The sequence below is a fragment of the Phocoena phocoena genome, chromosome 6 (assembly GCF_963924675.1).
Source record: "Phocoena phocoena chromosome 6, mPhoPho1.1, whole genome shotgun sequence".
Classification (NCBI taxonomy): Eukaryota; Metazoa; Chordata; class Mammalia; order Artiodactyla; family Phocoenidae; genus Phocoena; species Phocoena phocoena.
Window position 1 is genome coordinate 64480894 of NC_089224.1, and position 16114 is coordinate 64497007.

General features: G+C 37.0%; 1 protein-coding gene across 11 annotated transcripts in view; it reads left to right on the forward strand.

The window, feature by feature from the left end:
* Positions 1 to 9623: 9623 nt before the first annotated feature.
* Positions 9624 to 16114, forward strand: part of LOC136124345 (zinc-regulated GTPase metalloprotein activator 1A) — a 43612-nt gene continuing 37121 nt past the window's right edge. For 8 of the 11 annotated variants that reach the window (XM_065878981.1, XM_065878985.1, XM_065878982.1 and 5 more), the window contains exons 1-3: positions 9695 to 9851; positions 13580 to 13666; positions 15514 to 15610. In XM_065878981.1, coding sequence (XP_065735053.1) covers positions 9695 to 9851; positions 13580 to 13666; positions 15514 to 15610 — 341 coding nt within the window. Of the gene's footprint in view, positions 9852 to 13579; positions 13667 to 15513; positions 15611 to 16114 lie in introns of all 11 variants that reach the window. The other 3 variants (XM_065878980.1, XM_065878992.1, XM_065878987.1) reach the window with 3 other exon arrangements.

Sequence of the window (16114 nt, forward strand, 5' to 3'; positions counted from 1 at the left end):
CATGCCGCCGAGCTGCTGGGCCCGTGAGCCATGGCCACTGAGCCTGCGCATCCGGAGCCTGTGCTCCACAACAGGAGAGGCCACAGCGGTGAGAGGCCCGCATACCACAAAAAAAAAAAAAAAAAAGATTAGTGAGCTTTATTCTGTCTGTTTTGGCTCAATTAAAAAAAAAAATCCAACAATTATTGTTCAGGTTTCAACCTAGGATTGCAAACTCAAATGCTGAATGGGGTTGGGCAAGGAGCTTAACTGAGGGAAGCAGTCTTGGTAAGTTTGAATAAGGAACTGGTGGTATGTGACAAACTGAAGAGCATGTGCTCTGAACACGTGCTCTGTTCCTCAAGTGGACTGCTACTGCTTAGCTCTAGCTATGGAAACATGAGCCTTGTATCACAAGATTTAAGGATTTCTCGAGAAAAGCCAAATATGTAAATGTTTACAAATGGAAATGTCCTGATTTTTTAAACATTGCTTAATACAAAAAAAAAAACAAAAACTGTGAGCTACATTTGGTCTATATAGTTCAAGCTGGCAGTTCTAAAATGATGAAGCTTTTTCATACTCACTTGGAGGGTGTGGGAAAGACATACTAGCCCAGAAATTATATTGCATCGAGTTAGTTAAACTGGCTCTGATGAAAACACTTTTAAACAGCAAACCAAGGAGTGAAGACCTATAACACTAAGAAACCAAAGCCAAACAAAACAAAACGAAGAAACAAAACCTCCGGACCTTAATATTTTTCCAAGTCACGCTGATGTGATAAAATCAGAATTACTGAACACTTGTAAGATATCAAATGTTGTGCCTTTGACTTAGCATATTCAGAAAGGGAACTTAATTGAGAAGACTTATGAATTAATTGAAGATCTAAAGCATCTGGATCATTCAACTCCTACTAATATATAGAATTTCCAAAGGCCATGTTTAGTTTGACGTCAGTGAATGATTCATCATTTCTCTTGACTTTCAGGCTGATCAATGTCCCGTGTCAAATACCAAACAATGTGTTAGATTGAAGTTTTCTCATTCGTAAACTACCTATATCTGCTCCTATGCAGATGAACAGGGTAGAAAGTCAAGCAAATGAATAATGAGAAAAAGATTAGTGTATTGTATAAACAAAGACGCAAAGCAGATCAATGGTTACCTGGGGCCCAAGGTGGAGAGAAGACTGATTGTAAACAGACACAAAGGAACTTTAGGGGATGATGGAAGCGTTCTAAAACTAGATTGTGGTGATTGTTGTACAACTGGATAAATGTATTAAAACTCTTGAATTGTACACTTAAAATGGGTGAATTTTGTGCTAGGTAAATTATACCCTAAAAAGGCTGTAATTAAAAAAAAAGAATAATGGATGATAAAATTAGTGGGCTAAAGTACAAGTATGATGAAAAACAAGATATTTACATAGTCTCAAAGTATCTCCCACTAGATACTTATTAACTGCAATGGGGAAAACAGTAACTTTATGGTGGAGAAACCTGGCAGACAGTACTTTTAAATGACCAGAGTTAACATCACCAGTAAAGGGATGGATGGATATCACATGCCTTCTGAAGTGATACACAGAGAAGAATATACCATCGGCTTGTGGTACTCCTGCCCAAAATGCATAACCTGAATTTAATCCTGAGGAAGCATATGACAACCCCAAGTTGAGGGACATTCTACAAAATTACTGACAAACACTCTTCAAAACTGTCAAGTTCAGGAATGACAGACGGAGAAATACTCCTGATTAAGGTAGGGCATGTGACAGTTAAGTGCAACGTGAGATCGTACGCTGGATCCCGGTCCAGAAAACAGATGTTAGCGGGCAAACAGAAGACAGCGAGCAACATTTGAATAAGGTCTGTAGATTAGTTAACAGCATTGTGTCAATGTTAATTTCCTGCTTTTGATAACTGTGGTGCGATTGTGTGAGATATTAAAATTAGGGGAAACAGGATGAAGGGTATATGTGGGAATCTCTGTACTATTTTTGTAACTTTTGTAAGTTATTTTGAAGTAGTTTCAAAATGAAAAGTTAAAGGTTAAAAAGATGTTTTACCTTTCAGCTGGGAAAGTGGCAATGGATTGATAAGAAATTAATGGTGAAGTAGTGACCAGAATTTTACCCATTGCTCAGAAAGCGGTAAGCAGGAAAACAAGGTGAGGTAGAGACATTTTTAAATGAAGTACTAAAACTAAATATTATTATATTAACCATTCTCTTTCCTGCTCTTCCCTTCCCAGTGGAACTGCACTATTCTGTACTTTTCTTTTCCTTCTTAAGAATATATCTTTTTAGTGACTCTTGTACTAGTGAAAGAAAACTTTTTTTTTTTCCGGTACGCGGGCCTCTCACTATTGTGGCCTCTCCTGCTGCGGAGCACAGGCTCCGGACGCGCAGGCTCAGCGGCCATGGCTCACAGGCCCAGCCGCTCCGCAGCATGTGGGATCTTCCCAGACCGGGGCACGAACCCGTGTCCCCTGCATTGGCAGGCGGACTCTCAACCACCGCGCCACCAGGGAAGCCCAAAAGAAAACATTTTAAACTAAAAACTTGATTCTGCTTTGCTTAATATTAAAAGAGAAATTATGGGTCACAATGATACTTGATGCAAAACTTGGAAAGGCAGAATCTTATCGACACAAGAGTTTTTAGAATTCGAAGTACTCATCTGGTTACTATTCTGTTCAGTTAAGATAATAAAGTGAATGTTTTGTATTCTGGTGACCACAGAAGCACAATGAACAAGGAAACAAGGAGCACTGGCCAGGTAGGGCAAAGGTCTATGTGTGCGCTATGGCTATTGTGACATATTTATCATATGTGTGCTTATGAGTATGGTCTTTCTTTTTTAATTTTAAATTAATTTTAATTTTTTATTGAAGTATCATTGATTTACAATGTTGTGTTAGTATCAGGTGTATAGTAAAGTGATTCGGTCATATATATATACTTTTTCAGACTCTTTTCCCTTATAGGTTATTACAAAATATTGAGTATAGCTCTCTGTGTTACACAATAAGTCCTTGTTGGTTATCTGTTTTATATATAGTAGTGTGTATATGTTAATCCCTGTTATATTAATTTTTCTCTTCAATGTTTACTGAAAAAGAGCAAGTAGCTCTCCAGGTGAGTCAATTGTTAGCTTCAAAGTTTTTATTTAATCTCCTAGGAATGTCACCTTCAACTTTAAAGCGTGTAATGACCATAAAGCTTATAAACACGTTTGTTAAAGGAAATCATAATTGGTTATTTAATCTATAGAATACAAGTGTTATGGGAGATTAAATTTGTTCAATTAAGCTGTACACGAATTTACCACACCTGTGATCAGAAAGAAATCCATCGTGTATAGTATAGATTCTCTTGTTATTCAGAAAGCTTCATTCAGACTCTTCTTCCTGTCTTTTTCTTGGGGGCTGTCCAAAACAAAGATGCTTCTAGCAGTTTCATATGTAAATACAACGCAAAGCTTTACCATAGTATTCCAATGTATGGATGTGCCAAATTTATTTAGCTACTCCCCTACAGGTGGATAGTTAGGATTTTTCCAACATTTTACCTACAACACACCTACTATAAATGTCATAAATGTCTGCATATGTATATATGTAGGACAAATTTCTAGCCATAGAATTCCTAGGTCAAAAGGCATATAAAAGTAAGAGTTTGATAGCTATTTAAAATTTTGCCTTCCATAAAAAGGTTGTTGATATATATCTTATTTATTTAAAAATGTTTAGTATTTGTGTTAAAAATTATAGATGCCTTTTGTCTTTTGTAACCAGTAATATGATACAAAGATGTATTAAAAAATAAAATGTAACCATTTCTCCTCTTCCCCCATTGCCCCTGTCTATTAGTACAGTGATGTGTATCCTTTCAAACATACTGCATGAATGTCATCATACACACACCTGTAAATAAGTACAATCTCATATATACAGGCACTGAATTTTTTCTAATTAGAATACATTCAGGTGTTATTTATATTATTTTAAAGACAAACAAGTAAAACCTTCTATTGGTTAGAGTTGGTTTCAGTAGCATGAACAGAAATTTAAACAAAACAAAAGTTCATTTTCCTCTCTTGCAGCTCCATGCCAGGGTGTGGGCTGCTTCCAGGTCTCTGCTCCCACATCTCTGGGGTGTGGCTCCCATTCTTAGTAACCAAGAATCGCTCCAGCCATCACTTCTGTATCCCAGGCAGCAAGAGAAAGAAGAAATGAAGGACACTAGGTTCTACAAAACTGCCACACACCACTTCTCATCTGGTCCATGAGCCAGAACTTCATCACATGACCATTCTTAGTTGCAAGGTAGACTAGGAAGGGTAATCTTTATCCTAAGAGGCCATGTACCTAGCTTAAAATTCAGGGGGTCTGCTATTATTAAAGAAGAGGGGGATGTACCTAACATACAGTACCTAATTCAGGAAATTTCAAATTATTATGCACATAAGTTTGGAAGGACCACTAAAATAAAGGTAGCTTGCAGAAGGAGTAAGGGTGCTGATGTGAAGGAAGTTCCCATAGAAAGATTATGTGATTGAGACAGAGATACGGAAGTGGCTGCGTGGCTTGAAAATATTTGCTGCTATGTATTTGGAGCAGCCTACACTGAGACTCAAGGGCAGAACAAAAACATTAAAATAAGAAGAAAGTAAGTAAGTCAATCTGAAGAAAGTTCATGAATCTTCCTCCATAAGTGAAGTCATAATGCTTAATTGAGAGACAGAGCTATGGGACTCCAAAGACACTGGTCTTGAAACCAGGAAGCCCTGGCTTTGCTGATAGCACAGTATTTCAGTTAAGTGCAATTAAACAGTCTTTGAGGAAATTTGGAGTATTAGTAAGAGGAAGGAAGAATGGAGATCTTTCACTTTTGTTTCTGTGTCTTTTATTTACATTTAAGCAATCACGAGCAGGTGCCTATGGATTTTGGCATACACTTCTTTAAAACCATAGAAGTTAGAAAGTGAAACTTAAATAAAGCCACAAATGTCACTTCTAAATTTCTATCGACAGTAGAAGAGGATATTATTTAGACTGTCTCTTAAACCATTACAATATAAATCATTGCACAACATTTTTCTAGTTTTGCTCAACACCCACTCTTTGCCCAATAGTATATTTTAGAGAGAATAGTGCACCACTCAAGTTGGCCAGCCTGCAGGCTTTGAATGGTGCTTTTCTTTTTTTTAAAGATTTTGTGGGAAGCTGATTTAAAAGTGACTGGACTATAAACTAAGCCTTATAAGTAGCATAGTTTAACAGCCTAAGATAATGAATTCAAATAATATTACTGACAGCCTTAAATGAAAGTCACGCTCCCTAAAAACATAGAAATGTACTTATTTCACCTGCCAGTCACCTTCAATATTTTGGGGAAGGAATATTATTTCATGTGCATAAAATGGTTTTATATCTTAACAGAGGACTATATGATACTTGAATATTGTTATTCTGTCTTAACTAAGGCAGTTACAAGAATAAAAACTACTGGCCTCTGGCCTTTCAGAGATATTCCCACTAAGTTCATGTGCATCTAATGAAAAATAGCAAATAAATCAATAAATATTAGCATTTAAGAAATATTTATTTATTTACCAACTACAGCTAGATAAGAGGAACTGGGTTAATTTTGAAACCCTCAGTTTCCTTTTCTCTAAGCCAATAGTTATTGCTGGTCACTGATGTGTTGTTCTTTCCTTTGCAGGAAGTTGCAAAATTGAGAGAAAAAAACAATACCAAGTTGGCATTATTTTTAGCTTTCCCCTGATTTGGATGTAGCTACAGTCCTTACTTTTTCTCGTGGTAACTATCATAATTATTCAAAGGAGAAAAATGAGGCAAAAGGGAGGAGCAGGGAATTATGCCAAAGGACATATAGCAGGGTTATTGCCACAAAGCTGAGCTGCTGGAATCCAGCTCTGCGCCAACAGAGGGCTCTTACCACAATGCAAAGAGTCAGGTGCTCTTTAAATTGGGTATCAGTGTCCTTGGAGAAATAGTTTAGACTTCTCAGTTTCAGACCTACCTTCCTCTGAATATTAGTATGGTAGTATACTATGGTACCTAACCCTTTGAGGATGGGGAGTGGTTGCAATGGTGAATGATTTACAAACTGAGTTTAAAATAGCAAGGGTGATCTGTTTTTGCAAAATTCAGCGTAACAAGGCAGTGCATTATTAGATCAGTAGTTGGCCAACTATGGCTTGCTGCTTCTTTCTGTACAGCCTGCAAGCTCAGAATGATTTTTATATTTTTTTGTAGGTTGAAAAAAATTAAAAGAATAATATTTCATGACATGAAAATTATATGAGGCTCAAATTTCAAAACGTGTGGACATTTGTTTTCTCTCTTACGAGTACCTACATAAAATCCTTGAATTTTCCTATTGACTAAAGTACTTACTGCCTGGCCCTTTACAGAAAAAGTTTGCAGATCTCTGGTTTAGAAGTGCGTGGGACTTAGTGTCAGGAAGATCTGCATTGAGCTGCAGGGCTGAATTTACTGAATGTACAACTTTGAGCAAGATATCTAACTTTTCTAAGCCTCAGTTTCCTTGCTTATAAATGGGTATACAAATAATATTTATCTTGCAGAGTTAAATGAGATAATGCATTTAATATGTCCAACATAATGCCTATCACTTAGTAAGGGATCCACACATTATTATTATTGTTATCATTTTACCCTAAAGCAACTGTGATTAAATAAAACGCAAAAATGAGGAAATGTTAAAGTTACATTGGAATAGATTGTAATAGATTGCAGAATAGAATAGAAGAGATTGTGATAAATTCTACAATATTATACTTAGGACATTTAAAAACTTACTTTAAAAGGCATTTTGGATTAAATAAAAACAACAACAACAACAACGTCTCACTCAGAATAGAATGGATAAAATTGGTGTCCTGTGTTAAGATAGAAGTAAAAACGGTCATACTCAGACATGCAAGAAGAGCTGAGATTGAAAGCCATATAACTAAATAAATCAAATCCCTCACCTCTTCAGACACGTGCTTCCTAAATTCTGTCCAGTTACTAGAGTCAGAAAAGAAAATGGTAGAACTCCATAGAATTCATGGATAGACATCTTGCTGAAGAATACTATGGAAAAAGACTAAAGGAAAAATTTTAAGCTCTAATCTTTATACTCATACCTAGGTATGTCTCAAGTAGGAAATTACCACAAATGATAACTCTACTCAGAAGGCCAGAACTTGAAACTGCTGGAGGCAAGACCTGAAGGCAGTGTTTCTATGCAAATGCACACTGTCACCACCACATTTTGATGCACAGAGGAGACTCTTTTATTTTATTTTTTTTTTAATGTTTATTTATTTGATTTATTTATCTTAGTTCCCTGATCAGGGATTGAACCTGGGACCCCTGCAGTGGAAGCTTGGAGTCTTAACCACTGGACCCCAGGGAACTCCTGGGAGGCTTTTTTAAATAGCAGCTCTTTTGGGATAAAATTCACATACGGTACAATACACCTATTTAAAGTGTACAGTTGAGTGGTTTTTAGTGTGTTCAGAGAGTTGTGCTACCATGACCAACAGTCAGTTTTAGAAGATTTTCGTCACCCCCCAAATGTACCCATTTACAGTCACTCTTCAGTCCCCTAGTCCCTGATAATAAATAATCTACTTTGTTTCTATAGATCGGCCTATTCTGGACATTTCATGTAAATGGAATCATACAATATGTGGTGTTCTGTGAAAGCCTTCTTTCACTCAGCATAATGCTTTTGAGGTTCATTCATCTTGTAGCAGGTATCAGTACTCTATTTCTGTTTATTGTGAGATACTTTTCCATTATACCATATTTTGTTCATCCATTCATCAGCTGATGGACATTTGGGGTGCCTTTAACTTTTGACCACTGTATAAAACTCTTTTTGCTCCTGACTGAGGCTACACACTGTTACAGCAGTACTTGTCCATCCTCTTGACTGAGCTGCTAAAGGGCACACGTTGTTCCTGGTGAGAGATAAGAGATGTTAGTATAATGTTCAGCCAGAGTCATGTAAGGGAATCTGCAAGAACTTGCCTGAGAAGTATGTAAGAGAAGGAAGTCACAGCTGTAACAGCTTCTGTTCAGGCAGTAATGCTGAAGTGTCACTCAATGCTGTTCATAAGAGTAAAACCTGAAAATGATTGACAGGAAATGGATAAATAAGTTGCTGCAGAGTCATATAATGATAAAATACAACAGTGGAGTTGGAAAACTAGCTAACCCTAGGAGATTATATATTGTACGATACTCTTTTTATGAAATTCAAAGACAAGCAAAATTAAACATCATGTTGTCTAAGTTCATATATAAGTGTGATAGAACTAAAAAGAAAAGAGGAAGTAAGTCACCTATGATCAACCACTATGAGAGTGCTTACTATCTCAGAGGAGAGGCAGAGGGTTGGAATAGGAGACAGCCACATGAATAGGTGTAACTTATTGGTAATGTTCTTGGGTTAGAGGTGAGGTCAAAGGAGTTCATTGTAAATATACATAAATATATATGTAAATATAAAGGAGAACTACCGTAGACTAAAAAAAGTGCACAAACTAAAAGTTGAGAATTATGTTTTATTCATGAGGAATTAAGCCCAGGAGCAGCCTCTCCGATAGCTCTAAGGGACTGTTCCGAAGATGTAAGGGAGGAGCCAGGATCTAGGAGTTTTTGCAAAACAAAGAAAAAAACAAACCAAAAAACCGAAACCAGGTAGTTAGAACGTCAAAAGATTACTGTTAATTAAAGAAAGCCAGACATCTCAAGTTAATGAATTTAGTGCTCTTCTGTGTATGGGAAGATGAAAGAGTCTGGGCTTAATGAAATCATTCCTTTGATATGCACCTTAACTATCTAGGGCCCGTATCCTGTTTTTCTCCATCCTGAGTCCCCTCAGGGTGCACTGTTGGTTTGGCTGCAGAGGCTAACGGCTTGATGGCTGCAACAGCCTTTGTTTACTGATATGGCAGGTGACATTCTTTGTCCAGACTATCCATGGATTATTGATGAGAGTGTCATGCACTAAAGAATATAATAAATGAACTCAGGGTACCTGAGTCCAAATAAAAAAATGAGAAGACAAAATAAATAAAAATAATGCATGTACGTAGTAAAAATTTGGATATACATGTAAAATCTGCAGTTATAAAAAAGAAAAAAGTTTCACTAGTTCAGGCAGAAAAATTACAATTACCTTTGCAGTGTTAACAGCTTCCCATTCTTTCTCCTATGAATTAAAAAAAATTTTTAATGATACTAAGAAATGTCAAGTTGATAAAGCCTATTCCTCATGAGAGCTGTTTAGGACAGGCTACTCACTCCAGGTTCCAACCACCCGTGACTCAACTCTACCATCAACCAGCCATTAGCTTTTAAGGATAAAGGCGCACACAGAGACGACGTCAGGTCTGGGCCCAACAAATCCGCCTCGCTTGGGTGCGGTTCAGAGAACACGCCCCAGGGACCTGCCCAGTTCCCCTGGGGGCGTGTCTAAGAGGGGAGGCGGTCCTCACCCGGAGACCAGGTGATAACCGTGGGCGGCATCAGGAGGCGCCACGCGTCGCGGCATGATGACGTCAAGCACGCGCCGCGCGCTTACCACGCGCAGCTGTGGGCCGGCGTCTTGATTCCAGGTGTTTCTCTTAGGTAGAGGTGTGCTGTGCTGTTTGCCAGGATGTTTCATGCTATTGGCTCTGCGGATGGGGAAGAGGAGAAGGCGGAGGAGGATTGTCCTGAATTGGTCCCCATTAAGACGAAGCAAAGAGAGGAGAAGGAGGAAACGTCTCGTCCCGGCGCTAAGATCCCAGTCACAATTATCACCGGGTATTTAGGTAACTAGCAGTCCCGGTCAGAAAATGCAGTGAATGCTGCTGTCCTGTGAGTTTGAGGCTGACGGTGCCTGTTCTCCTTAGGCATCGGGGCCTTCTGGCCGACAGCAAATGTCTCTGAGGTGGGGGCTGGGTCACTTGCTCTCCGGCTGGGTTGCTTTTCATCTCAGAGGTTATGCTCAGACCCCTCTAAGTTAGGGTCACATTTATCAAGTGAGATTGAAAATTAGCCTCGCCTCGCATTTTTGAAACTAGTTCTGGCTTTGCAGTGTGAAGCACGGACCCACCCCTCATTATGCATGTGACCTCTAACAAGTTACCTTGTATTTCTAAAGTTCACCTGCCTCACTTGAAAACGGAAATAGTTTCAGTCACCTGTCTGACTTTGCTTTTCTCTTCTGCTTAGTGGGGCAAGAAATACCTGCCGTATAACCCTGTTCCAATTAAAGTGTGACCTTTCTGAAAATGCCCGACACCGGAGGACCATTCCTCAGTATATTTCTCTTCCTCATGAGCCAGTCTCTTCCAGCCTTTCGTGTAAAGTACTCCTATCTCAAACTTTTTTTTTTGAGGTCTATTTGTAAAGTACTGTAGGAGAAAGAGTAAGAATAAAATTACTGTGCCCTCAAAGGCTATATTTCTCAAAGTGAGGACTTTCAGGAGTTCATGGGATCACTTGAATTCATAGCTTTATAAACATAGTACAATTTCCTGAAGGACAGTTTATGCCCTTACACTAGAGGTACTTTCCTGGAAAAGTTTGAGAAGTATTATTTTAAAACTTTACAGTTAACTAGAAGGGCTAGAATAAATACCATATTAAAAGTGTGGAAAAAGTTAAGAAATGTAGATAAAGTGAAACGATCTGGGGAAAATAGTACCACTTCTAGATGCTGCTGCAGACAAGTACAAACTTGGTGCACCTGAGGGCCTTTTATATAAAAATAGGAATTAAATCACTGGCATTTCTCTTTTGTTGCTTTGTAGACTAAGTTTATTTTCATTTTTACTCAGGATTAATTTTATAAAGGAGTTTATTTATTAATAAAGGAATTTCCCACTGTTATTCAGAGGCTGCTCTACTGCGAAGTTGAGCAGATTTCTTTTCTGAAACAGTATAGTTTAGACTTGCCCTCCTGTCTTTCCCCAGTTTGCTCACTGGTAGATCAGAAGAGCATTGGAGATAATGGTCTGAAGCTTAGGAGTGAGGACTAATGCCAGCAACTTTGTTGCTGAATCTAGGGGATAGTTTCCTTACTTATTCTTGACCATTTTCTCTTTCTTGAACTCTTGTTCCCTTGGTTTCCATCACATTTTTCATCAGATTTTCCACCTACTTCTCTGGCTTCTCCTATAAAGTTTATTTTTTTCCCTCTCTGTCCATCCTTTTAACTTCATACCCAGCTGGTTTCTATTTTGATGTCCCACAGACATGTCAAACTCAGCATGTCTAAAACTTCATGTTACCATCCCATCATGAATGATGGTTGCTTCTGTGAGCCCAACCATCTGGAATATTCTAAAAGCTTCCTAACTGGTCTTGAGTCATGCTGCCCTTTGATATATTCTCTGTATTTGAGCCTTAATGATCTTTATGAATGTCAATCAATTTTGTCACACCCTTCAGTGGTTTCTATTTGGGTTAAAGTTCAAATTCCTTAACATGAATTACAAGAGCTTTACAATCTGGTTCTTGACCACCTCTTTAGCCTGCAAAACTGTGGCCCAGCCACACTGAACGACTTTTACTTCTACAGTGTGCCAAGTGTCTTGGCCCCAGGAATTCTTTCTTCTGTTAGTCCTCTGGCTAGATGTCCCTTTTAGGTGCTCCCTGACATCTTGTATGTCTATTGAATGTGTCATCCCGTGACATAATTGCTTCTTTATTGCTCTGAATTCCCCTCCTTCTCCCACTTCCTTTAATGTTTCTAAGCTTCCTGAAGGTAGAGAGAGTTTGTCTGTGTCTTGTACACTTTTCACCAAGGCTCAGTATAAAATCTGGTACATAGGAGACTTTTGAGTGACGGAACTGTGTCTTAAGGTCTTTTGCTTCATAATATGGTTAATTATGAAGCTCTAGTAATTCTGTTAGGTCTCCTACATCCACCCCTTCCTTTCCATTTTCACTGCCACTGCTTAGTGCAGCACTCATGCTCAGGGCACCTGTCTCACACTTGGACTGGTTTTAAGAATTTTCTCATTGCCCTGTGTCCTTAAGGTCTGTCCCTTCCATTCTAAATGTCAACCTTTAGTGATACTGAGCTTCCTAAAGCCCGCTAAATACAAGCCTTCCATCCCTTTGATAGCTTTATACGAATGTGACCCAAAAAAGTTGAAGATATTAATACCCTATTACTCAGGAAATCCCTCCTAGTTATACCCTAGAAATCTTGTAAATGTACTTCAGAAGATGTGTACAAGCTTACCTATAAAAGTTCTTAGCACCATTATTTGTAATAGCAAAACACTAGAAACAACCCAAATGCGCACCAGCAGAAAAATAGGTAAATAAATGACATATTTATACAGTTGAACTGCACTAGTATGTGCATGCAGTTAGGGTTTTTTGTTTGTTTGTTTGTTTTCCCCTCCATGGACTTTGGTATGTATGGTTCACAAGACAAGTTTTTCTTCTGCTTGAGCTGAATGTATTAGGTGTAATATGCCACCTACTGGATAGAGTTAGCATAGCTTTATGAACTTTTCTTTCCCAATACTGATTATTGTGTCTTTTGTTAACATTTCCTAGATCCATTCTCCATTTTGTGTGTGTGTGTGTGTGTGTAATCAATTTTATAGATTGCTTTAAGCATACTAAAAGTAGCCATATAGATATTCTGAATTTGTGTCTGGTTAATGGTAAATGTCAAAATAAAAGAAAGGTCTTTATGTGTAAATTCTGGGGAAGTAAACCATATATTCTTGACTAAGAAACATTGTCATCGTGTGAAGGGATTTAAATATTTTATGTTTTATAAACTACACAAATACTTTATTCCTTAGGAGCCCTTACTTCAATAATTCCTTATTTAATAGAAAATTTAGATGCCCTTACATTAGTTGTGTAAGTTATATAGAAGGTATATTTTTTTGTCATATGAGGTCAAAGAAATCTATGTGACGCACCTTGTTGGAGTATTTGTAAATATTTATAAAATTTTATGTTAGCATAAAGCATTTTTAATAGCTTTCAAAGGATACTTTAATCTTTTCCTCTAGAATCTTCTTTTACCATTGTTAAATAATATTTGAATAGCATGCAAATTTTAAAGAGTGTTAGGACTCTTTATATCTTTTTTTTAAGACTTTAATTTATTAATTTATTTTGGCTGCATCGGGTCTTAGTTGTGGCATGTGGGATCTTTGTTGAGGCACGTGGGATCTTTCTTTGCGGTGCATGGGCTCTTCATTGCAGCGCTCGGGCTTCTCTCTAGTTGTGGTGTGCGGGTTTTCTCTCTCTGGTTGTGGCACGCGGCCTCCAGGGCGCGTGGGCTCTGTAGTTTGCAGCACGCAGGCTCTCTAGTTGAGGCCCGCAAGCTCAGTAGTTGTGGCACTCGGGCTTAGTTGCCCCGCGGCATATGGGTCAGTTCCCTGACCAGGGATCAAACCTGCGTCCCCTGCATTGTAAGGCGGATTCTTTACCACTGGACCACCAGGGAAGTCCCTTTATATCTTTTTTTGTGTCTCTAAAATTAGTCTTTGAATTTTGTTATTTAAAACATATTTTATAGGTGCTGGGAAGACAACACTTCTGAACTATATTCTGACAGAGCAACATAGTAAAAGAATAGCAGTGATTTTAAATGAATTCGGGGAAGGTAAGTAAAGTTCAGTAAATGCCATGCTGCTAGAATTTATTGGACAGTTAATTCAACTGGTGAATTGATATTCCATATTTTAAAATGAAAAGGCAAGACATGATAATGTGAACACATTGCTGTAGATAATTTTGGAAAAATTAGATTCATTTATGTTAAGCTTTATTTTGTGTGGATTCGAGATACTGAAATAAGATAATTTCTTTAAAATTTTATTTTGTTTAACTTTAGAATTCATACCAACAGAATTAAATTAGATTTTTGCATAAAATAAATATCTCCAGAAATAAAAATCTAAGGATATGAAAGAATATCTTTCAGGAAGATTTTTGTACCAACTAGGAAGGTCCTTTTGTACTGATTGTATTGTATAATTGCAACTTTTGAAATATATTTGAAAATGCTTCAGGCTTATAAGTTTATCCTGTTGAACGTTTATTATTCTGCAAAACAGTTAAAACAGAAGATTTAAAAAATAAGTTAAACATGTGGTCTCCATCCTCAAGCAACTTCCTTTATCTGTGAAAACGTGTATATTTAACATTCCAGTTTTTTTGTCTTTAATATTGAACTGTGTTTAAAAAAAATGTATACAGCAGTGTTAGACACAATTCTCTGATTTCTTTTATAAGCTTTTCTGCTCAAGTGTGAATTTTAATAGACCTCATGTTTAGCCAAAAAATATAACTTCAGTTAGGGTATTTCTTAAATTATACTTTTTTTTCAGTTACAAATTGGTTAAGGAGCTAGGATTATTAACAGGATGGGAGGCCTGTTAGTTGAACTTTATTTCTGGTTTTAGTAAACTGAAGATAGTTTCAGTAAACCAAAGAGTCTTGTTAGACAAAAATAAAAATCCTAAGATTTTTTTAATCATAGTTTTTAATTCTAACTTCTTATTAACTGATCTTCTGTTGGACACTGATTACATTTATTACTATTTCTTACTATCTTTCTTCACTCTTTCTGGACCTTTTTCACAACTTTGTCCTTTACAGCATTTGTAATACTTTCCTTTTCATTTTATTAACGTTCTCTACACCCTGAATTCTGTAGCAGCCCCTTTCAAAACTCTTTATCATTGCCTAACTGAAGTATAAACAAAAAATATATGTAAGTGAAAAATTATTCAGGTTTTTGTTGTTGTTGTTGGTCATTTGCTTTACTGGATATTTAGAACTCTTTCCTGGCTTGGGTATGTTTCTTTACTGGAGGAAAAGTAAGACTTTTAAATAATTCTTATTTGATAACAAGCGTCTCAGACTCTCAAATATACTTTATCCTTTCTCAAGTAAGCATTGCTAGGAAATGTGTATTTGATTAAAATTTAATTTTTAAGTGAGCACATTGGTACCCTGGCCAAGCAAAATTTCCTCAAAATGAACTAAGGGTATAACTCATGGGGAATACTGAACAGTCTGTCTAGTAGACACAGAAACAATTCAGAGGAAGAATGAAAAGAAAACATAGGTAAGAGATTGAAGGGCATATAAAAACCAATATATAAACATACTGGTCTATCTAGAGAGTTGGCCATGGACAAGAAAGAACACCTTTAAAATAGCTACTTTATTAGGAAATGGGAGCAGGCTAGTAAGAGGCCTAAAGAGGAAGTAGATTTTACATTTGCCTCTTTAGGGGTTTAAATTCTCTAAAAGAAAGAAAAGCTAAAATAATCTAGAGTAGTATAGTTTAAAATATTGAGGCAGCCTGAATAGAATAAAAGAATAAAAGTTACAAAGTGTATTGTCTGCTTTGAAATCTGCTCCATTATTGAGTATATTCATCTTTGTTTTTGGTTGACTAGTGGACATAATCTAAAGAGTGCTTCTTGTTAATCATTCTAGGAAGTGCATTGGAGAAATCCTTAGCTGTCAGCCAAGATGGAGAACTCTACGAAGAATGGCTGGAACTTAGAAACGGTTGCCTCTGCTGTTCCGTAAAGTGAGGAATGTTTTTACTGTGTGCTTGTTGGCTTCTGGAAATGTTTATTGGTTATATTTCTAGCTTTGATTTCCTTATGTAAATTAACTGAATCTACATAATCTTCACTGTATTTTCAAGTAAACGACTTATTAGTATGCATTTTCTTAAAGCATTTCTTGATGCCTTGTTTTTCTATCTGCTCTAATGCTGTGGTTCCTTTTATTGAGTTTTTTGTTGTTGTTTTTGATGTCAGGGTTTAATTAATAATCCCTGTGATGAATGAAAGTCTCATTTAATGGGTAAAAAATGATTCTGAATTTAATAAGTCATTGGTCTTATTTCCAAGAATTCAACCTCTAAAAACAAAAATAAATGACCATGAAAAAAGAGAAAAACCTCACATCCTGTTCCACCAGTTACAGTTGTTTCCAAGGACAGTGTTTTATTCACCAATATAACAGCTCTTAGAAAAGGAGTTGACACATAGTAGTCACTCAAATGTTTGTTGAGCAAATTAGGAAA